The following is a 23,687-nucleotide window of genomic DNA, read 5'->3' on the forward strand; positions in this document are numbered from 1 at the left end:
CCTCCTCTATCTCGAGGAGTTTTCGGTATGCCAATGCATGCAGTAACTTAAAATACAACACGTCTATCTCTTCATGTACGTGCTATTATGTAGACTTGGGAATTGAGAGTAAGGCTCGGACAGATTCGAACGAATTGCATGGTCGAGCATTCGAACTGTTTCAAGTTGAAATGTCCAAGATTCAAATCCAAATAATTCTTACAATTTGAAAGGAAGTCAATGATGCATCGAACTGTTTAATGGATTTGCGATGTTCGAAAATCTGACAGTTTGGAAAGTTTAGTTGAGGAAAACTCGTGTGAGAATAGTATTAATTGCAGATGTGAATAGTTTTAATTTCTTCCTTTTTTACAATATATTACTCAACTTAACATTTTTGCCTGAATTTAAGATCAAATTGTTTGATTTTTGAAATTTGGAAAGTAAAATAAATATTTATTATTTTAATTTTATGTATCTATTTGTAAACTCTATTGTTTTACCTGAAATAAGTTCGTATTATATTCGAATATAATTTTTTGAGATCCAAGTTATACAACTGGGCTCTGAAAACGATCTTTCAGTATTACAATTATTCAAATGTTACAAGAGATTCCACGCACAGAAAACTTAGTGAAAATCTTCAAATTTTGGATCCTTCTGAGAATTTATTTTCTTCTGTCTCTTAAAGGTTTCGAAAATCTCAAGAGATTTCTTGTGCAGTTTTCTAAAGTTTCTAAAGGATCGTCGTCCCAAGTCTTCTCTGTCTACCTGTATTCGTTTCCTTTTTTCCCCAAATTCGTTTTGCTTCCACTTTTGATTTTAGTGTTCTTTTTTCTACTACGTAGGTGAAATAAGAAAATACATATCGATAATAAATAAAATTTACAATTTTATATAAAACTCTGAACTTTTCCAAAATTATCTTTTTAATATGTATGAATTTGTTTATAACAAAACTTTATTATCTTAATAATTTTATATTTCTGCGATATAAGAACATTATATGTATAACCACTCGGAATATCTTGGAATCTAATTAACTAATTAGTATAGTTTATGTGCTACACGCGAAATGTCGACGGCAAAACAATCAATCAGCTAGTCGTTCTGCGCAATTCGCAGGAGCGGCAGGCCTACTCGACACTGAAAGAACTTTTTCCGCTGCCGCTTCGATGGTCCGAACAAAAAGGGCCGAGGCCATAGTCTACCCGGGGACCCCTCCGCATAAAAGGCTCCAACCCTCGTTCTCTCTCCCTTCGGATAGCGTGTATAGGATCTACTATCCTGAACCCAAATCCGACCTGGTCCCGCAGCTTCCAATATAGCATATCTCAACCTTAGGGCCTCGTGTACCATTGTTCATACACTATTGCACGGTGATCATTTCCATTAACCCACCCACGTGTTGTTCATACGGTACATGTATTGTCCGAAATACAGATACCAACAAAGCATAAGTCCATTAATTGCAAATTTTTTGCGTGATTACTGTGTTATATTAAACATATTTGTATAATTATCTGGTATCCATTTTGTTCAGAATTTGAAACGCTACTCTTTCTAAAATAACTCACTTTTTTACGTTAAAATGACCTTGCCGTTGAAATATTACTTTTGTATTGCATTTTCACAAACGGAAGCTTAAATGAGAATCCCTGGATTTTATTGTTGGCTCTTCGGACGTTCCACACGATGCACCCTTACGTCCGACCCTCGTCAAGGCAGCACAGCATCGTGACCCAAGCATGACGATCATCCGTATTTCCTACCTGGGCCCAGGTATCTTCGACCATGTCCATGACCCATAAGTAGGTAAAAGACGCCAAGACAAATTTTTTCCGGCACGCATCTTTCTCAAAATTCTTGGAATCTTTGCCTTCGTATACGTGACTAGTACGCAAAAGAAGGATCCGACAAACTTGTACGACAAGACGCATAGCTTGGCACGGTACTGATGAATTAAAATGTATTGCTACATAACAGGAGGGAGGGAGAGAGGGAGGGGGAGAGAGAGAGAGAGAGAGAGAGAGAGAGAGAGAGAGAGAGAGAGAAATGATAATCTTTGTGGATTGAATACATTTTACGCGTTTTAAAAATAAAAGGCTCAAGAAATAGCTAAAGAAAACTAGAACTAGAACCGATTTAACCTTTGAGAATGATCGTGTAATTGTTACTAAGTTTAATTTTCCAAAGCTGAGTTCATGTATTCGCAATATTGTAATTTTATAGCGAAATATTTCCACAACAGAACTTTTTCCACAAGTGCACTACTTGCACTCTCCTTCAATACTTGATTCAAAATTAAATATTGATATTACGAGATTATCAATACTGAGACGATACTAACGATACTATAACGATACTAAGTACTCGGCTTCGTTTCCTAATTGCAAACTCTCCGTAATTCGATACTTTCTTTGTCACATCGTTGATTTATTATTCTTGTAAGTAGAAAGTGTTCGCGTATGCGCAAACCAGACGCATGTTCATTGTTGACCAGCCAGCACCTGCTATGTCCGAACTGTCCACTTGTCGTTTTCCTTCTCTCTCTCTCTCTCTCTCTCTCTCTCGTCTTACGAACATCGTAAACTTCATCCCGCGCACCCACTCGTCAGACACGAACAGGTTCGACGCGCGCGCGCACACACACACGCACACGCTACCTTTCTTGCTTCATTCCCTTCCTTTCTCTTTTCTCCCTTGTTTGTTTTGCTTTATCTTAAGCTTAGTCTTTAGGTGTACTATTTTAACCCCGTCGTGTACAAAATGAGACTCGGGGGATTCCTCGATTTTATTTGTTATTCATCTATCCTTGACCAAAACAGGCGTAACTTTCTCAGGTTAGTTATTATTCAGTTATTATTAGTTATTCAACATTTATCATTACAATATTTGATAATATTTGATACTTTATTTACATATGAAATTTCTTTTTAGATGAGTGCGGTACAGCGTTTAAGAGTTAAACAGCTTCTATCTATGCTATAACGTGTTAATTCTTAAAGAAAGAATAATTTGAAATTTATTAAAATTTATTCAAGAATCTGTAACTGAAAGAGCACCCTATATCTACAAAATACTTGGCATATTATTCGACATAAACATATGTTAAATAATAAATATGATACCTCGCGAGGTACATTACTTCACAGCTTCAGCGTGACCGATCACGCCGTTTCATTCATAGATGGATCCATCGACGAGTCTCTTCATCGAAACCGAAAATATTTGAAATAAAAACCTTCGCGCTCCACATGACCCCGGGTGACGGACGCCGAAGGGCGAACGAGGCAAACCAGCGAGAGAAGGGGGGTTGGGGGGAGGACGCCGCGTCATACGCGCGTAAGCAGGAAGACGCCACACTAAAAAAATCCGGCGCGAGGCAAAAAATGTATCGGAAAGGGAGAGTGGCGTGTATATATGTATCCCCACTGACACTCCCACGCACAAGGGGTGCCCGCCATTGCCCGACATATGGCCCCCTTTTTCAGCCGACGCGTGCGTCTCCGCTTTCCCACACGACGAAAATACAGCCACCCGTGTGCGTGCGTGCGTGCGTACACACGTGTGCATGAGCGTGCACTGTGATGCCCGCACGGATGCATCCATCAAACTGTTTGAATTCTGTATAGAATAAAGGGAAGTTTACCCTAACACGAATTGCTCTCGATGAGCTGAGTTAATTTTTTTATTCGCCAAAAATGTCAGGAATTTTGATTATGTCGGAATATATGCTACTTTCGAATATAATCTTGAATATAAATTCATATTACACTGTACACTCTCTGAATTTCTATCTTTCGTGATGAACTCGTGTTCGCGAAAAAATAAAATATATAGTTACAATGCCATTGTATGATATATTTTATACATATATCTGGTATCTCAAAAAAAAAAAAAAAGTACTATATTTTTATAAAAATAATTGCTATTAATACGCAACGCTAAATCTTTAGTGGTATTATTGTTCACGAACCGAATGTTTTCTATGTCATTTTACTTATTTTGCAATTTAAATTTGTTCGTCGTATGAGATCTACGCTCGAAATATCCTTATCGTTGTCGAAACAAATTGAGACATCGCGAAATACAGGAAATGCACGGAAACCTTTGACTCCTAGAATTGGCACGGACCAATTAACGACTGGATAACGTTTTCCATCGCTTTATTTCGAGAGGAACCTGACGTCCTTTTCCTCTCTATTTTCGTCTCTTTCCTTCTGTCGCCTTCCTTTCTACTCCTCGTCTCCGCTCGTCCTCTCGGCATGCCTCGTCTCTCAATTTTCCGTCCTCGAGTTTTTCACTCTCTCTCGTCCACTTTTTTCTTTTTCGCGGCCTTCCTCCTGCTTTTGATCCCCACTCAATTCCCCGGTTTTCGGGGTAGAACCCTTCGTTCAGGACACCGCAGATGTCGCGCGCCCCTATATAACCTATAGATAGTATTAGCGGCGCTCAGTCCGATTTACGCAAGGAGCCACATGGTCTTGGCTAATCCTAGACGCGATCTTATCAGTTTTATTTTATTTGTTAATCAACTCTGAACTGAATACACGCGCGTACGCATAATTAAATTCAATACAGACATTAACAATAATAAGGAATCCGTAAATAAATAAATATAATTAATATCTATTATCTTTGAACACGTAGAGAAACTTGAGTTTTCGATGTCAACAACGTATGCAATTTTAATAACATTGCGTGAGAAGTAATGCGCGCGTCCCTCTCTATAGGATAAGCGCGGACAATCGTACAGATAGGCGTACGAATGAGAGGCACTGGGGACCAGGGGTGCCGACCCTCCGTTTTCGGCGACCTTCCTTTATTCATCCCCTAATGTAGGCGCGACTGGCGCGTAGGCGCTCTCTCTCTCTCTCTCCCTCCCTCCCTCCCTCCCTCCCTCCCTCCCTCCTCGCCGCCTCGTATATAGGGTAGAGTATTTACCAGTCGGAAGGCATATATACGCACGTTATATACGTTACATAGTGCGCGCGTACCTACGTCCTACGTGCGGGAGAGATCGCCTACGCGCATTCGTAGGTATCGCACGGGGTGCCTCGGGGGTTGATGGAGGAGTGAATGAGTGGGTCGACGTCACGTATTGGATAGTTACCGTCGAGACGCATCGGAACAACCCCCGTATACCTCGCCCCGTTTGGCGTCCCTTCTGGCCTTCTGCGACCACCGATTCGGTTCACGTGCCCGTCGTCCCTCGGGGGAGTGAAACATCGCGGACTCTCGCGCGCGTTTCGCGCCCGATGACGTAGCTCCGCGCTGTTTTCGACTGGGAGTCGCATGTCGCCGAAAAAGGCTAAGAACGGTATCTGTAATACCGGCCAACTTTCCGTGGGCATTTCTGAAAAACTTATTTGACGAGAAAAATAATTCCCTCGTGCGAAATAATCGTCAATTTTCGATCGAATGTGTAAATATAGAACCGAATCGTATTATTTACGTTAAGCAATAAATGTAACGTAAAATTAACTTGCGAAATAAACTCATATTAGATGTCTTGTCAAATATTAATGTGTAGATGCTTAATGAAAAAGTAGTTTTTGAAAAAGCAATCTACGATGATCCGATAGAACCATCATGTGATAAATAATATTTCCTAATACAAATCAAGTGTGCATTTCTAAACGAAACATAACGGGACGATTTATGTATATACATATAGACTGCTTTTCTTATACAAAATATTTTATGGTAATTAAATTATTGTTTATTATTAAATACTTATTATATCGCGGCCCCCAATGACCGCTGCTGTGCGAAACAGGTCGCGTGTTCAGCAACGGGAGTCTCGTCGAGAAATTTCGTCTTGACGTCTTAACTGCCTTGAACAAGCGGAGTCCTTGAAGTCTGAAGCCAGTCGACCGCGGCGCGGCGCGGCGTGGCACAATCTTATCCACGCGCGCTCGTTGCGATAGCGCGTGGCTAATCTGCCGCGGACTTTACTCCGCTAAACTTGTCGTCGTTTGGATCAGCCTCCAGAATAGCGACGAATTTCAACGACTCGGGTGCCTTCGTGCGCCAAGAACTCCACCTTTTCGACGTCACCTATCTTGCGACACATACGCAAAAAGATTTTTATTTTTTATCCCCGACTGTTTCATACGATAAATGATTTCATCGTACATACATACATAGAGATTTAGATATATGTCGCGGGTTAAATTTTGCGCCGCTAACGTGACGATCTGGTAGAACGATAGTGTTTCGACCTTGGCCCCGGTTCACGTAAAACTCGAGAACCGCCGGTCGTGTCCCCGAGGACATTTGTCAGATCGAGCCGTTCGATCCAGTCGCGCGCGCACACGTGCTGTGACGAAAGGGAAATGTCAGGATACGAATAGGTTTCTGTATCAGGACGAAAAAAATTGGAGAGAAAGAGAGAAAATAGATACGTAGGAGATTACACGTAACACTCTTTCTAGACGATTGCGAAATATTTTATCAAAATAATATTAATCAGTATCATTCATTGTCAATCTAAATCAGACAGCAACATGGAAAATATATTTTATATTTGTCAACTAGTACTTACTTAATTCACATTTCTAAGTTATTACATTTTACGGTATAATTTTTCAACTTTTCACAATAAAGAAACTAAATTTGTATAATTAATATATCTTAAAAACTATAATCGTAAAGTATAAAAGTAATAAAGTCACAGAGATAATAATGATAATTCGAGATGTGATCGTCAGAAACAAAAAGATAAGAGATAAGAAAGAGTGAAGACAGTGAGGCGATATATCCCGAAAAGAAACGCCTTATCACACGATCATAATCTTCGGCAAATGAGGAAGTATTAAAAAACCTACTTGAAAAAAATAAAAAGCTCGTTACTATTTTACGTAAAGTGATATTCTCATAACTCACTCTCGTCGTGGCAATTTGCGTGTTTTAAAAAGAAATACTTTCCATCCACGCAAGACGCAACCGAGTGAGTCCTTTCGACATATCCCGCATTCTCGCTCGCTCACTCGCTCACTCGCTCACATCGCCCGAAGTTTGCTTTGTTGTTCCTCCGCCCGACAGCAACGTGCTCTGGCTGTTTGCGCCGCCTCGCAATTTCTCCGTGCAGCGTCGCCGCCGTCGAGTCCCCTTTCGAAAATAACACACGGCCGGTTGACGTCATGCTGTCATGACCACCGTGGCGCGCCAATGCAACGTTGCTCCGACGTCGACGTCGTGTGTTGCGCGGCGCAGAAAATTCAACTCGCGCGCGCACATACACGCACACATGTGCGCAGCATTAATCGCGTACACACATTTGCGCGCGCGCGCGCGCGCGCGTGCGTGTATGCATGTATGTATGCATGTACCTATACATGTATGTATGTATATAATCGTATATAAGAGAATGTGTGTATGTGTGTATATATACATACACTTATGGAGGTACATGCTATCGACGTACTCATGCTCGTTTCATCGCGAGTGCGCGCATCACCGCGCCGATATCAACGGCGAATCATGTGACACACACACACATACACACACACACACACACACACACACACACACACACACACACACACACGCACTCACACAAGCTCTCACCCACTCACTCACGCACACACACGCACTCTCACGCACTCAGACACACACACACACACATACACACACACACACACACACACACACACACACACACACACACACAGACACACACAGAGGCATCCCATATACAACGACCACTTTTATCTACCGACGACTGGTCTCTCGGCCGACTCAGCCTTCGAAGCGCGTTTGCTAGCAAAGCCGGCAAAAGACTGGCGTTAATGAATTTAAAAGTGTAAATATGAAGCCAATATAGACCCAACTTTTTTAAGCATCACGCTCTTGAAATGATTGGATAACATAATATAACGTATACCCCCTTCCCTTCCCTCTCACACACACACGCACACTAGAAAAATGAAGAAAAATAGAGGAAGATTAGATCGGATCTTTGGTTCTGATACTTTCAAAGTATCGATATTTTAATATTGTTTATACATTTATTTGATTATGAAATCTAAGATTAATAAATTAAATAAGCCTGAAATGTGTTCTGATATACATATTACTTACTGATGGATTAAGCGGTGGATAAAGTGATATCGAATACATGTCGAAAAATGACGCTATTTAATTGGAATCAGTTTAGAGAGTACGTAACTACTAATAAAAAATCGATTAGAACTTTTATTACGTACAGTAATATGTACATGGATAAATTACATGCATAATTCTACTCGATGCTCTTAAAAGTGGTTCGCTCACAAGTCAGACTTTTACTCAAGCGACGTTTCTCTCTCTTGGACATCATTCAAATAAATAATATTCATGCTTCATCGAAGCTTGAGTGATTACATGTCTTTTTCTATATTTCTGTATTGCGTTTTCAAACATCCGTTAACATAACATCTCTTTCCGTATATAATAGTCGGTACGTTAGTAACACACGCACTAAATTACTTGTTTAAAGTTGATAATTTTCGAAGATAATGCATTCTTTCTAACGAAATATACAAACAAATATACGCCATAACTTGAAGATATATTTCCATTTTTTAGCCAAGATATATAGCGAACGTTGCCGTGCAAAATTCTGGTAAATATCTATAGTCGCTAGATGAGCAGCATACATCGGCGGATGATTAACGTTCACCAAGTTTAAGCGCCGCAATTTCCAACGTGGCACTGTCGCGCAAGTTGCTAGATAGCTTCGACTCGGCGCGTCCGTACCGAGTCAAGTCGAGCCGAATCGAGTCGAGTCGAGGCAAACATTACCTCATCGCCCGGCAGAGCCGGATCCACCGTGAACCTTCTCCACTTGGGATTTTACTAGCCGCGCGCCGTTACTACCTTGCGCCACTGCCGCGCGCGCGTCATGCTCACAAAAACGCTCCTTTCTCAGCCAACCAACGGACGGACCCGCACCGTGAGAACAGCGCGCATATACATATATACATACATACATACACGGGCATATAGATGGGGGTATCGGAAATACTTGTACAAATTTTAAGGGTGAGTTCTCTACACGCATAAACAAGAAAAAATGGTTTTATAAACATATATCCGGAAATGCTTGGTTTATGGTTGATCAAACATAAATAACGATAGAGGATAGAGCCGCAGCAAGGTTTTCGCATTAAAGCATTTTTATTTTTAATAGATATTGTCCAACACACACACAATTAAAAATAAAAATAATTGAACGGATTTGTCGCGAGATTCCTTTACTTGTAACGCATTACCCACATTGGTTCGCACCGACGAATTCTTTTGGAGACGATCTTCATTTGTGTACCTTCCGATGATTTATGCGGTTATCCAAATACCGCGACGCATCTCGGGTTACCACATACCCCCTCGTCTCGAGTTTGGATCGCGATAAAACTTGGTCAGGCCAGGTTTTATTTTCTATGTTTCCGTTATTCTTCCCTCGCTCGCTTGACGCCTGTTGCTTGCTCGTGGCGAATCCCGGTCGTTTTATTACTCAACGTCAAAGTTGCCGCGCGAAATCTGTGACTTCCTTTATACTTTATACTTAAATATCGATATCGAAGTGAGTTATGTGCAGCAGCTCGACCTCGTGAAAAACTGTGTGTGACGCGTGAGTATCCTTGCGACTATTCGTGACACCGCCACCAGGGGCCTTTAATATCGTTCAGCAATGAAAGTTGAAGAAGGCGTTTTATCCAACGCACGCGTCGGAATGCGCGGGTGTTGTATAAAATAGCGGTCGCGATCGGATGAGCCGACCTATATCACGCAAATTGTATAAAAGAACCAAATAGCGATGATACATTGCGAAATGACCGTCACGTTTTAATCGTGGGAGCGAGACCCTTATTTAGCTTCGTATTAACCCCCGGCGTCTGCCGATAGACTCATCGTCAGAGTTACGAGGTTTAGAAACGAGATGCAAGTAGCAAGGATTTCACAAATGGAAAAGGAGCGTCGGGGCGTGATGTTTCTCTCAACTTTAATTTACAGTTGGTTAAGAACCGCGTATTATCGCCACATACAACTAATCCCTTCCATCAGTGTATTTCCTTCTCTTGTTCCTCTCTCTCTCTCTCCTTTATTATCCTATCTGTACGTTGCCTCACCCTCGTTCTCTCCATTCACCTAACCCCTAAGCCTCTTTCGCATCGGTCACCCTATCCGTTTCTCCTCCCGCGTCTTGTGCCTCCTCGTCCTTTCCCTCGCCCTCGCACTTGCTTCTTTCCCTAACCATCTTACCTCTAACCGTCCATCCATTTCTTCTGCCCCCTTTTCCCGCACTATTCTCTACGCTTTGCTCTAGTCTCTCTCTCTCTCTCTCTCTCTCTCTCTCTCTCTCTCTCTCTCTCCTCTCTCTCTCTCTCTCTCTCTCTCTCTCTCTCTCTCTCTCGCTCGCTCGCTCGCTCGCGCGCGCGCGCACCTCCTTTCCCGTCACCCCAGGTCCCTCTTGCTCCCGTTCCCGTTTTCGTTGTCGATTCAACAAGTGCTCGGTCACGCTTCGCAAATCTCGCACGTAAGAGGAGGAGACGCCGGAGATTACGGCCGTAGTTGGGCGCGCGCCCCATTCGCCGAGTTTCGCCGAAATTTTCAAGTACATATCGCGAATACGTATTTCTCGTAGAATGTATTCGAGAGACAACGACCAAGTTTTCCCGATCAACGAAATTATTAACTCGCGTTACGCGTATCCCCTCGTTTTCTCACAAGTTTATCTCCCTTCCAACACATTTTCACGACACGTAGAGCAATGTGCATGGAGATCTACTCACTTTGAATAGACCTTTTCGTAATAATTTAAAACTTGCGAATTGTTTCAACAGTTCGCATGAGCAATTATTCGCGCGACATAATCTATCAGAGCGTGGAACAAAATAAAAGTGTCAGAGTTTTACACACACACGCACACACACATATATATAAAATTCTGCGTTCGATAATAGGCAAAGTATAAGTTTTAATCAACGTTAATTTTTTGAACGATTGAATTAATTTTATTCACTCGTTTCAGATTCGCTCAAAACGGCTTTAGATTCCCACTCAAAAACTCGCAAAGTGAGCTGTTGCAGCGAATGTCGCTTTTAACTTGAAAGAAGAAAGAATAGTTGCTGAGAAAAGAGGTGGCGTCATTCTCTCGGTGTTAGAAGGCGAGATTAGATCCGTCGCATCGTTTCGAACCTCCGCGATGATTCCACGAACGTTCCTCAGAGCTCCGAGCTCCGAGCTCCGATCTCTGAGCTGGCCGGTTGACCACGTCGCGTTGGAAGGAGAATCTCCACGAGCGAGTCATATTCCAAGTAGGCCGCTACGGCCGGCTGCGGCGGATGTACACGGTCACAAGAGCGAGTCGTTGCCGCTAGAGACACTCGAGTCAGCCCAGGGACGTAGTTACCGCGTGGCAAGTAGAACCCGCATTTCTGATTAGCGTCCGCCCAAGTTTGCCGTCTTGACCGATAAGACAAACTGGGTCACTCTCAGTCGAGTATAAAATTACGTACAAATCCATGTTGCTTCGGTTGCGAGAAGCTGAATAGTGTCGGCACACACGCGATATATCGCGTAATTACGCGATAAATAACTTCAAACCATGAACAACGACTTTTTCCGACTTGATCGAATTTAGAACTTCTTGTCGATCTATGGGATGATGTAACAGAATCACGCGGGATCTTATATATATATATATATATATATATATATATATATATGTGTGTGTGTGTGTGTGTGTGTGGAGAAAGAGTATAGCGATAACAGAAACGTACGTTCGCGCGTCGTATTGGCTTTGCCTACAAGCCTCCGGTCCGTCGTTCACCACAAGCTCGATCATCACATCATTCACTACCGCTGTAGCAGAGCCGCGCTATCGGCGCAGCTTGAGGCGGCGCGGTGTTGGTAATGACGCGCGGACACCGAGTTCGATGGAAACGCGGTGACGTTTGTTCTCCCCGACCCACATTAGATCGCCCCGTTCGCGTATGAAATTCGCTTACAAAATGTTTCAAGCGCGCGGCTTTGTTTCATTGTGAATGGGCGGATACACGTACATATAAAAATATTAATGAAATTTAATATTTCGCTGGCCGCGCTCAGCATAGTGGTACGACGAACACCTAGAGGCCGCTTTTAAAAATTTTTGCTCATGCGTCGACATCTTTAAATTTTTCGGAACGAAAGGAGCGTACGAGTATCAAGCCGAAGACTCTCGACTGTCAAGGTGCTAGAATAATTTCATTTCGCAGTTGTCGACTTTCAAAACGTATTACATAAAATGAAAGACGCGCGTTTTTTCTTGTGTGTGTGTGTGTGAGAGAGAGAGAGAGAGAGAGAGAGAGAGAGAAAATAAGGGTGAGAGGGGAGGGAGGGAGAAAGAGAGAGGAAAGACTTTAAATTATGATAAACCGTAAGTTGCAAACATTCGGGATAAGAATAGTATCCGCACAACTAGTTCTAACGCGAATTTATGAAAGTTGTGCGAATTATCAAAGTTTGGTAAGTGGCAATTCGTTCTATAATCGAGTCGAGCGACAGAAGTCAAAGAGACGATAATCGACTTCGGTAATGAGATTAATCGCGTGATTGTGAGGAAAGGGTTTGCATCTTCCTTTATTTTAATAATAAATTTCATACGTCTATGTATTTAGGGGACCAAAGTATCGTCGTTATCCTTTTAGGTCGACCTGACGACTGTCGGAGTCACTTTTTCGTCGGCCCAAAGTAGCAGTCCCAATGCCTTCTTTCTCTTTGTGTGTGTGTGTGCGTGTGTGCGTGTTAGCGTGTGCGCGCGCGCGCGCGCGCGTGCGCAAAGTGTTCGGAATTGCATGACATATTTTAAGGGAAATATTTTCTAGGTCGAAATAAACAAAAAAGTTTATATAAACATATGTCTCAAACTTATTTATATATAACTTATATATATATATATTTTTTCGCTTTTCTTTCCTCCTTTCGTAAAATCAAACGTCATGTGGAAACCACGTGGATTCGGTCATCCGACAAACATGTTGCTGGTGACATCTCACGGCATCTCTGAGCACAACTGAACTGAACAGTGAACACGCACACCGTGGCGATACATTCTCCTCTCTTCCCCTTTTTCATCATCGCCATCCTCTCTCCCTTCTAACGCTCCCTACTCCGGGCCTCTCTTTCTCACGCTCTCGCACGCGCCAGCAGAGAACGCGTCTTTCCGTCTCCCGAGGTGAACAAGGGTTTGGAGGGAGGAACGATTATTTACTTACTTTCACTCGCGCGACCTCGTACGCGCGTAAATCATCCACGGCTGCGTGGGTACTGCTTTCGTAGGGTCCGCGACGCCAAGATACGCACGCGAGTGTTCGTCCCACCCTACGATTGGCAACGAGACCAAGAGAAATTGTAATCTCGGGATTCTCGGGATGTCCTGACCTCATTCTCAGTTCGCGAAAAACGCATCCAATTTTTAAATAAATAAAATAAAATTTGATGTTTAACGATGAAGATTCAGATTTTTTTAATTCAACTAAACTCGAGACTTATATTTATAAACTTCCTCTTTTGTTGGAGCAAAAATGTTTTTATTACCAAGTTGTCTCACAGCTTACAAAATTAAGCATTTGTCGAAAAAATAGATACAGCTTCTCTTTGTTCCGCATATGGGTTTCTCTGTCGCAAGATTGTCAGCGAACGTTTCTAAAGTACCGCCGCTAGAAATCTTGTGGCCAAGCCCCGCTCGCTAGCGAGCGGTCGTCCGCGTTCCGCTGATGATTTCTTCCAGGCAGGGCTAGGGAGTCGCGTGACGTCACTTTTTCCATCGCTCGGACGGAGTGCCGAGCGTCTGAGTCACGTCCTCTCGTGCCTACTCTCTCGCCTTCGAGCGTCGCGCAAAACGTGCCCATTCGACTTTGTTGCATCAACATTGACGAATAACTTGAAAATAACGCTGATTCTTAATAAACTTACAAGATGATGGAATTATAACTAGAAATAGCTATGTCTTTTATACAGACAGAGCTGAATGTGCGCAAAGAAATACATGAAGCTAATGTTAGCGATTTGTGGGTGCTTTCAGAGTTGTGCAATGATGGGTCTGCAGGCGACGGCAGGAAAACGCAAATTGGAGGGTGGTGTCGGCTGTATGGAATTCCACATGGATTTAGGCGAGAGTCCGTCAAAGCTTGGACGCGTTGACGGTAGCTGGTGGGCGATGGACGACAGTTACGGGCCGTCCCTGAATCAGACGTCAACGTCGTATTATGAGATGGAAGTAAGTTCGCCCTCCCTACAGGCGACAAACCCGTGCCAGCCCTCGACGACGAATTCATCGCAGTCGCAGCAGCAACAGCAATCTCAGCAACACCCATCGCAACATCATCCATCTTCCCAATCGCCACAACAGGCACAGCAGCAGCAGCAGCAATCACAACAGCAGCAGCAGCAGCAGCAACAACAACAACAACAACAATCGCCGGCATTATCTTCGACGTCGGCCTCATCCCCAGTGACCCAGTTGCAGCATCATACGCAACATTATTATCACCATCAACGCACCGCCATCAGTCCTATCGGCAGTAACGGTTACAGCCAATTATCGAGATCTCAGCCACAATGGGGCGCCCTTCATCATTACGAGCCACCAACGATACGTCGCGAGGAAAACGGCAAGAGCTACCTAGAGCTCGGCTCAAGTTACCGAGCGAACGAGCGGTGTTGCGAAGGTTCCAAGTCCAGCTGGTGTCGGCGCGGTCGAGCCTGCTATCGGCAACGACGACTCGCCGTGCTTAACATCTCTATGTGCAAACTTGCCAGGTATCGTCAATTCCCGGATCCAAGCCTCCACCGATCGGTACTGATCTGCAACACTTTAAGACACCTAGAACGTGAGATGGAGAGGGACAGGAGTCCACCACCTATGGAACCGGTCGTACCGGCGCCGATCGCTCAACTACAACCGCCCGAGCAGGGCAGGTTAACGCCTTTCCCTGTGTCACCGACGTCGTCGGGAGAAACCGATGTCGATTCCGGCATCGGTGACAGTGACGACAGCCGATCGATCAATTGGGGGAGCGTACTATCTCTATCGAGCCAGTCGCCTCTCGACCCGCTCAACAACAACGAATTACTGGATGTGGACATTGGGCCTGATCTCGACCTAGACTTTATGCCCGGGTGGAAGCTGACGCCTCTTTCGGCAGACGACATCCTAAGAAGTACAACGACGACCCAGGAACAGCATCATCATCACCACCACCATCATCATCACCACCACCATCATCATCATCAACATCATCACCAGCAGCAACAGCAGCAGCAGCAACAACAACTCCTGATGTCATCGGGGAGCAGTTGCGGCAGCAGCTGCGGCAATAGTAACATTATCGGAAACGCCGGCGTCAGCAACATTGGTAGCAACAGTAGTACGCACGAGTCGTTGATGTGCGTAGGATCATAGCCTTCAACTTTGACGTCGTTGAGTCATCTCATCGATTTCTATCCGCTGACCCCGCAGGGCAAATAAATCCGCGGCGGTAGCCGATGCAGCCCGTGATGAGTTCTGCGAAGGCACGCGGGCGAGAGGCGGCGGTAAATACGGATCTCTCGCCTACCTTTCGGAGCGCTCGATATTCGGCCGGCGACTCTCGAGGAGCCTTTACCTTTCTATTTCGCGTTAATTTATTGTCGCGTCAAATACACATGTAAACCTTGATACATACAAACGGAGACGTATACACCGATATCGACACAACTGTCTGTGACACTTTTGTTCTTCCTCCGCTTTTTTTACCACATCGTTATTACCATCGTAATCACTACCATTACTGACCCTATCGTTACCATTATTTCTCGTACTATCCCTCCCGCGACTATTTACCCCACTATCGTTATCGTTACTTCTACTACTGTCGCTAGTAATACTATATTACTACTCTTACTAATATACTATTACTACTACTATTCTACTACTAATACTATTACTATTATTATTATTACTATCACTAATCAACGTGTCTCTCAACGTATCTGCTCCCCGAGGGACGGACGCGTCATGACACGCGGTATCCGCAGGTGCAGACGAAATAGAGCGCTCTGAAGGTTTAACGAACGTTAGTTAAGAACGAGTTAAGAAGAGAGGACGGGTTGAGACAAGGGAAAGAAAGCCTTTAGCGTTTGCGTGTCGACAGGTACTCGCGATGATCTGGTGTCCTGAGAAATATTCAGATGGCAAATTTTGTATCGAGCTACCGCGTATAAGATCACGGAGACGCGTGTATCATCTTCCCCGTGGAATTTCGAGACGCAGGTGCAAGCACAATTTACTCGTATCTCGGGATAATTTGTCCCAAGATTTGAGAGAGGACTATTGATAATTACTAACCTTTCAATAGCGCGTAACAACGATCCGATATATGGAATCTTATAGAAAGATCGACGGCATCGAGGCAGTATTTCTGCAGTTGCACCTACGAGCTCGAGGATCCACGTGTGGATTTTCGGAAAGGTGATTAATATGTACAAGAGAATGCGCATAGAGATTTGAGAAGACGGACAGGAGAGAGAGACAAAATGATATCGGTTACGTCGAGTACGAGGAAGCTTCCTCTTCGAGGCTGGAAAAACCTACGAGAACGTTGCGATCCAAGTCTTCCGGCCTGAGGAGTTTCTGCTCCCTCGCCGTTCTTGTTCATAAGTCGCAGCCTCCGTTCATAATGTCGATGATAATTACCGACGATACATTACTCACGTATATATATGTATACGGACACACATCCACGCGAATTCAACATATTCATACACACAAACGCGCGCTCATACGCATATACAAACAGACTGTGTGTGTTCGTGTACGCGCGCGTGCGCGCGCGCGCGTGCGTGTATGTGTACGATGCCGTGGCCTATATTACACGAAGAAACGTAGCACGCAAGTCGTACGGTGCTACAGGGCGACTACATCTTGGGTTTCTATTCTCTGGACACACAAACGCGTACATAGATATACAACAACGGGCATAGCGTTCGTCGCTCGGGGTCCTTATGACGCGTGTCCTGTCGTCGTAAGCGTGATACGATGTAAGTAAGTCGGAGATGTCGGCGTCTCAATCCCAAAGTACCTTCGGCACCACCAGTCGCGCGGTCCAACATAGATTCTGCTTGTTCGAGTATTTCATCTCGTGTGCCGCGGACATTGATTAAAAAACCTGAGTTTGTTAAAAAGTCAATCAGATCTTATATATACATGTATAATGCTCTTAAAATGAAAATACTTGACTGTACATCATTTTGTCTATCACTGATACATTGAGTGATGTGCTATCAAAGGACCCGAGAGCTGAAACGTCTATACTCTATCGCATTAAATAGAGTCGTAATTTATGAAGATTCATTAAGCAAATTATTGAACAGGTTGAATCGGGTTGGTGCAATTGATCTCGATTTACGCGTTGCGAGAAAGTGGAAGAACAATTAATGAAAGAGAGAGAGAAGTTGGAACATTGCGTTAGAATTACGAGACATGTTTGAGCTAAGAGAGAGTGAGAGAGAGAGAGAGAGAGAGAGAGAGAGAGAGAGAGAGAGAGAGAGAGAGAGAGAGAGAGAGAGAGAGAGAGAGAGAGAGAGAGAGAGAGAGAGAGAGAGAGAGAGAGAGAGAGCGAAGTTGGAACATTGCGTTAGAATTATGAGACATGTTTGAGCTAGGTATTAGAATACGCGTTTAATCCAATGACTGCATTTGTTTGAGAACGTTGCACTCAGAACAAAGTGAGTTATTTTTATACAGTGATTATACGAGGTATCTCATAATGATCTTTGTCTACCTTGATTTTTTACATTTTAGGATATAAACACACACACACACATACACATGAAGTGTAGACGCAGATATATATTTATTATTTTAATTTTAAAGCGCCACGATTTTTTTAACGCGCACATTCACTGATTCATAATAGCACTCTGTAATAAATTATTTTTTCAGCGAGTAATAATGTTTATCTAGAATTCTTTCGGCACTTCTTACCACCGCGACTCAGCGGAGAAGTGTATGCCATGATTGTCTCAATCACAAAGTCTAATTGCAAGTTGAAATGTAAAAATTAAGCATCCAGAGTAGTCCATTAGGTTTTCAAAGTTTATTAAGTTTCATCGCAACGCATTAACCCTAAAATGCATGACGTGGACTGGTATAACACGAACTCCGCATTAATTATTTTATCAGAATGACCATCAAGCTTTCCACAAATAAACAAATACAAAAATATTAAAACATCTTACCAAGACAAAGAAAAAGATTTGGACAACTTATTATACACTAAAGTTGTCGTGAATAGAAGAAAGAAATGAGATATAAAATAAGAAAATACTAAAAAACAACCGTTTAATGAAAATTGCATTGAATTATAACGAGATAGAAATTTTTCAAAGATCTTGGAACTATTTGTTTCTTCAATGTCGAAAAGAAAATTATAAAAGTTGTAAAGGAAAATATAACTGCAAGTGGAGTGCAACAAGTCACGTCGTGCATTACATAGGTTTGTTTGTTTGTTTGTGTTTGTGCGTGTGCGTGTGCGTGTGCGCGCGCGCGCGCGCGCGCGCGTGTGTGTGTGTGTGTGTGTGTGTGTGTGTGTGTGTGTGTGTGTGTGTGTGTGTGTGTGTGTGTGTGTAAGAGATAAATAACGCGTACCAACGAGATTAACGCGAGACGCTGGCGCCTTCGTGTGAATATCTTGTATCTCGATATACGACGTCGACAAATGTACCTGCATTTTAGAGATCGGAATAACGTTCTCCCCTTCGGATCGTTGCATGGTGGCCACTGCGCGCCACTGATCTCCCGTAAATGTATCAAATTAAAGAGTGGCCGACGTGCGCGCGCGTGAAGAAACACTCAGAGTTATAGTCGATTGAAAAGCCCACTCGACCCTGGACGCATCTTCTCGCGTGAATCTGTGCGCAATCTCGCCCTCAACGTCCACGAATCCATTAAAGAGCAGCTATACTTAAAAGCTAAATGATTTAAGAAAGTCTAACGTTACAAAAGAGAGTAACAATAATAACTTATCGACTCGACTGATTACTTAAACGCGAGAGTGAATGTGAGTAAATGGGAGTGCGCGTGCGAGAAACAAAGGAGAGCAAGCAGCGTACATATGTGTGTAAAAAGGGATATGACGTAGAATTATCGCGATATAAAGTTGATTTAAATTGTAATTATATATAATGATGTTCTTTCTTTATGATACGCGACACACACACACACACACGCGCGCGCGCGCGCGCGCGCGATACGTACACACGGAGTCATACGCGAAATATGCTAGGTACTTGTTGTACATATATATACATATAAAATATGCGTTACTTACTAAGTCTAAGCTCTTAAGCATAAACGCGAATCGTCGCGAAAGAAGAGACCATTCACATCTTCGTCCCACCCTGCGAATCGCGTCAACTATCTTCGCTCCTTCGAAGATCCTTCCTCGAGTTCCATTTTCTACTTTGTACTACACACACATACGATCGGCCCACCTCTCGCACGCGCATCTCCCCCCCTTCTCTCTGCAAACCTTCTCCGTCCCATTTCACCAAACCGCCCTTCTCTGACGACAATGCTCCTTCCCCCTCCCTTTCACCGCGTGATTTCTCCGCGGAAACGACGAGCAATATTACTTTTAATAAGCTGCGGAGAATTTTAAGAAAGAGCGTACGTACAAATCCGTGCGTCTGATCGCGCGTGAGTGTCACACACGAGTCCTTTGCATATGCGTTGTATGTGCGTTGGGCGTTGAACATTAGTAACGGCGAGTGAACACGGATGAATCGCAAGCCGAGCAGATGCAAAGGCTCGCATCTCTCAGGGAAAGAACAGTGTGATTAGGCGGAAAAGTAGCTTCTTTCCGATAAAGAGAGAGAGAGGGGGGGGAAGGTGGGAGAGGGGGAGAGTTCGTCTTATAATTAGATTTCTAAAATATCCTAGCTGTAATTGGTAAACATTTATCTTTCCTCCGTTAGCGTTTCACTGAACTTGTATTCGCCGGAATATGACTCGACGTAGACAACAAAACGCAAATCTAAATCTCTGTAATATTCAGGCCGAAATTAAGAGAATGCTCAATTTTTGAGACGAGCGGAAGCGAATTGATAGACGAGTTTTTCGTTTCTAATCCGATTTGCTTTGTGCGTTTGACTGGTCCGCAGGAAAACGGGTTGACACCCTTTTCTAGAAAATCTTCTCATTTTCTCACATGCCATTATAACTAATCACAATTATGATTCACTGTAATTTCAAGTACGATTGATATTCTGTCGCTATATGTTACTGTATATCGCCGATCTTTCATAAAACGTAAATAATGCTTTAATACTTGAGCAACACTTTGCTCATTATGTTTTTCGGTGGAGCAGCCGCGTTGTTCTTCCACGATGTTGTTAATCCGCGAGCGAAGCTACCGGATGCAGAGAATCGTACAGCGTACTCGCGCCTCGCGCCTGTCTCAAATCGCATACGTTTTCACAAAATGAACCCTTCCTTCTCTGCTTCGAGAAAGGTCGAGTGAAGTAATTCGATATTAATATCTCAATCGAGGAAAGGCGCAAAAGTTTGTAGAGTATTTCTAAAAAATTAAGCATTCGCCGCATGACGCCTTCCGCGCCAGCAGCGTTTCGCAATCGTAGAATCGCACGTAACAGTTGGATAACGATCGGATGATGAAGATTGAAGAGAATCTAAATATAAAAGAAAAAAGAATAATATTCCTATCGGTACTACACGCGATTTCTGAGTCAGTTTACAAAATTATCTGTAATAACAAGTATCCCTCCTTAGGGAAAATATTGAAATTTGCTTTTGCCTGCGAGTTCTCTCTCAATGTCAGAAACGTTCGAGAGGCGCACGAGATCTTTGAGACGTTTTTCAAATGAACGTTATCGGGCGTCCTGGCGAAATGGTCCAGCGCCTTAACTCCCACGCATAAGCGAAAGCGCGAGAACGTGCGAGCGTTGCCGGCATCGGCAGGACGTCAAGTTTTGTTCTTTTATTTCGCGCGATCACACGCTGACGCGTAGCTCACGATCGGGCACGCGTATTTCGTCAAGTGCCTAAAAACCGCCGAAGGGAGAAAGTTACGACTGTTAAGCGCGACTGCAAGGCCGGACAACACATGCACACAAATGGCAGCAGGGTGTGCGACACGATACTCTGACGATTATTGCGTTTCTTCCCGTTCTTCCCTTTCTCTTTTCTCCTTTTTCTATCTTTTCCTTTTTTTTAACGAGATACCGAATAAAGGCGTTTGTAAATAGTATAAATAGCACGAGCGCGAAGATATGTTTAAGCGAAATGAAAAAGAGGATATAATAAGTTTAATATTGAGAAAAATATATATATATATATATAAATAAGATATATATTATATATTAAAAAGAAAAGTGTATATATTATATATATATATATATATATATATATATATATATATATATATGTATGTATGCGTATACGTGTACATGTGCGTGTGCGTGTATATGTGTATAAGATTATTATTATTATTATTACTATTATTATCATTATTATATGCATATATATGTATATATTTATCTTGGTAAATAATATGAGGCGACGACGAGCACGTGATTGATTCTTCCTCATCGTCGTGGCGACATTCGGACGAAATTCGTTTTTATTCGCGTTTATGGCGGCTCGCGACCATTCGGTAATACTCTTCGAAATTCATTTTTTTTCTTGTGTTCACTGAGCAGTCCTTTCGAATCAACTTTATAATCAAAGATCGTTGCTTTTTTTATTGATTGTGTATAACTTGGTAAAAACGTCATATTTTTTTCTTAGCGTAAACGCGATTTATATTAAACTTGTAATTTGTTTCAACATCACGCTTATATTACAGCGTAAATTAATTATGATGATCGAGAATCATTTATCTTTGTATTGCATCAAGAGCTTGAGCCGTCATCGCGCGAACCGATTTCTCCCCTCGACTCGGTTCCTTCGTCCCGAGAATAAGGTTGTAAACGCGAAGCAAAAGTTTCAGGCGAGAAAGGGACAATGGCGAGCAGCCGTCGATTGGGAAGTGATCGGGCGCGCGTAATTCGGCGCCGTCGTAAGAAATTAGAGCAGGAAGGGTGCACAGCGTTATGTGTACATTGTAAATAGTAGAGCGATGGTTACAGAGAGAGAGAGGGGGGGGGAGACATACAGAGATAATTAATTTAAAGAAGAGACGAGAGAGTAATATGGGATATAAATGAGAAAGAGAAAAGGGACGGTCGCGAGTCGAGGCGGTGTCGTCGGGCGCGTTTCGGATCATTCGGATCATAATAAGCGCTATCTGGAAGTGCGTTAGCGACGGGACGACAAGAGTTCGGAAGCGTTCCTTCTGCCCCAACAGCACCTTTAGTGCTTCGCTTTCGCTTCCGTTTGCGAGCGAGTACGAGTCTGCGCTGCGATTGACCGAGCGATCGAGTGGAGACATGGCTGAAAATTATTTCGCCTTTTTCCGCGAACAAACTCTTTACAAGTCATTCGCTTTGATTCGACCCTAACGCCGTGCGCCCACAACGCGCGTGCCGTGTATGCGCGTTTTAACAGAGTCGGAGATTTATATTTCCGAGAGATGCGTAACTGTATCGTCGTCTACCACGCGCCGATCACTCGATCATAATGTAGGAGGAGCGTGGCATTGTGAGGCCGTTGCGTCTGAAAAGAAGAAAAAAGAGAAAAAACATTGTAAATTACAACGAGCGTATGACAAACTTTGAGAAAAGACCACCGGTCATCGGTCGTCGTCGGCAGGATGAAAACTCACGCGACTCGATCGGGCCCACGTTTTTACTTGCGCACAAAAGCACGTGTGCTCCTCGATCATTTAGGAATTGAGAAAAAAAATTATATATATATATATATATATATATATATATATATATATATATATATATATATAATCGGTCAACGAATGTTACACGGGAGAGAAATCGCAATTACTCTAGTCCTGTATGCGGTCGACGAATGATACGGCACACGTGTGTTCGCGAGTGATCGGGCGTGTCGCCATTTTCTTCGTTTCTCTTTGTTTCAAAATCGTGGAGTTGTATCACGTACCTACTGTTCTACCAAAATATATTAGCAACAGCAACAGCAGAACTGACAGTAAAACAAAGAGTTGGTTAATTGGATATGGCAAAGTTGAGTAAAAAGAAACTGCAACGCACGATATGAAAAACAACAACTATCAAAAACAATAAAGAGTATTATTCTATATAATAACAATGACTGGTATTTATTTGGGATACGGGCTTGAACGCGAATACAGATTCTTCAGATTCTTTTATTTCGTGTAAAAACGCGTCGATTGAACATAATTTCATCTGTATTCGCGTTCAGACCCGTATTCTAAATAAGTACCCAATGACTTTTACTGCACCTCACTTATCAGCAATGCGGAAAGGCTGTCGAGATATAAACGAGCGCTTTCAGGTGATTGATCGCCAAGCTAGAGATCGAGCATTACTATACATTCAAAACATGATTTGCAAAGCGATCTTCATTTTCTCATATTATAGACATCGATGCAATTTGTTAGGAAATCAATCTGTATATACAATCTTCTGCGGAATACTATCATCAGGTTCTATCAAATCACTTAAATTACATATGATCTTTTTTATGGAGCTTCATGTTCACAGCTTTTCGGACATTTGGAGAATTTGTTGGACATCTA

The 23,687-nt window shown here is 43.0% G+C and overlaps 1 protein-coding gene and 1 long non-coding RNA gene across 4 annotated transcripts in view; one reads left to right on the forward strand and one right to left on the reverse strand.

Moving 5' to 3' along the window:
* The window catches only part of Tara (SERTA domain-containing protein 2 taranis), a 90,341-nt gene extending 67,540 nt beyond the window's left edge, over positions 1-22,801 (forward strand). For all 3 annotated transcript variants that reach the window (XM_077424884.1, XM_077424883.1, XM_077424882.1), the window contains one exon: positions 14,036-22,801. In XM_077424884.1, coding sequence (XP_077281010.1) covers positions 14,045-15,415 — 1,371 coding nt within the window. In that variant the 5' untranslated portion in view covers positions 14,036-14,044 and the 3' untranslated portion in view covers positions 15,416-22,801. The remainder of the gene's footprint in view (positions 1-14,035) is intronic.
* LOC143908071 (uncharacterized) lies at positions 2,039-7,542 on the reverse strand. Its single transcript, XR_013260029.1, has 3 exons — positions 6,871-7,542; positions 6,129-6,304; positions 2,039-6,046 (listed from the first exon to the last, which is right to left on the reverse strand). It is a non-coding gene; the product is annotated as an uncharacterized LOC143908071 (long non-coding RNA).
* Positions 22,802-23,687: the final 886 nt, after the last annotated feature.

This window comes from Temnothorax americanus, unplaced genomic scaffold, assembly GCF_048541705.1.
Source record: "Temnothorax americanus isolate GAGA-0224 unplaced genomic scaffold, ASM4854170v1 Scaffold9, whole genome shotgun sequence".
In the NCBI taxonomy this organism is placed as follows: domain Eukaryota; kingdom Metazoa; phylum Arthropoda; class Insecta; order Hymenoptera; family Formicidae; genus Temnothorax; species Temnothorax americanus.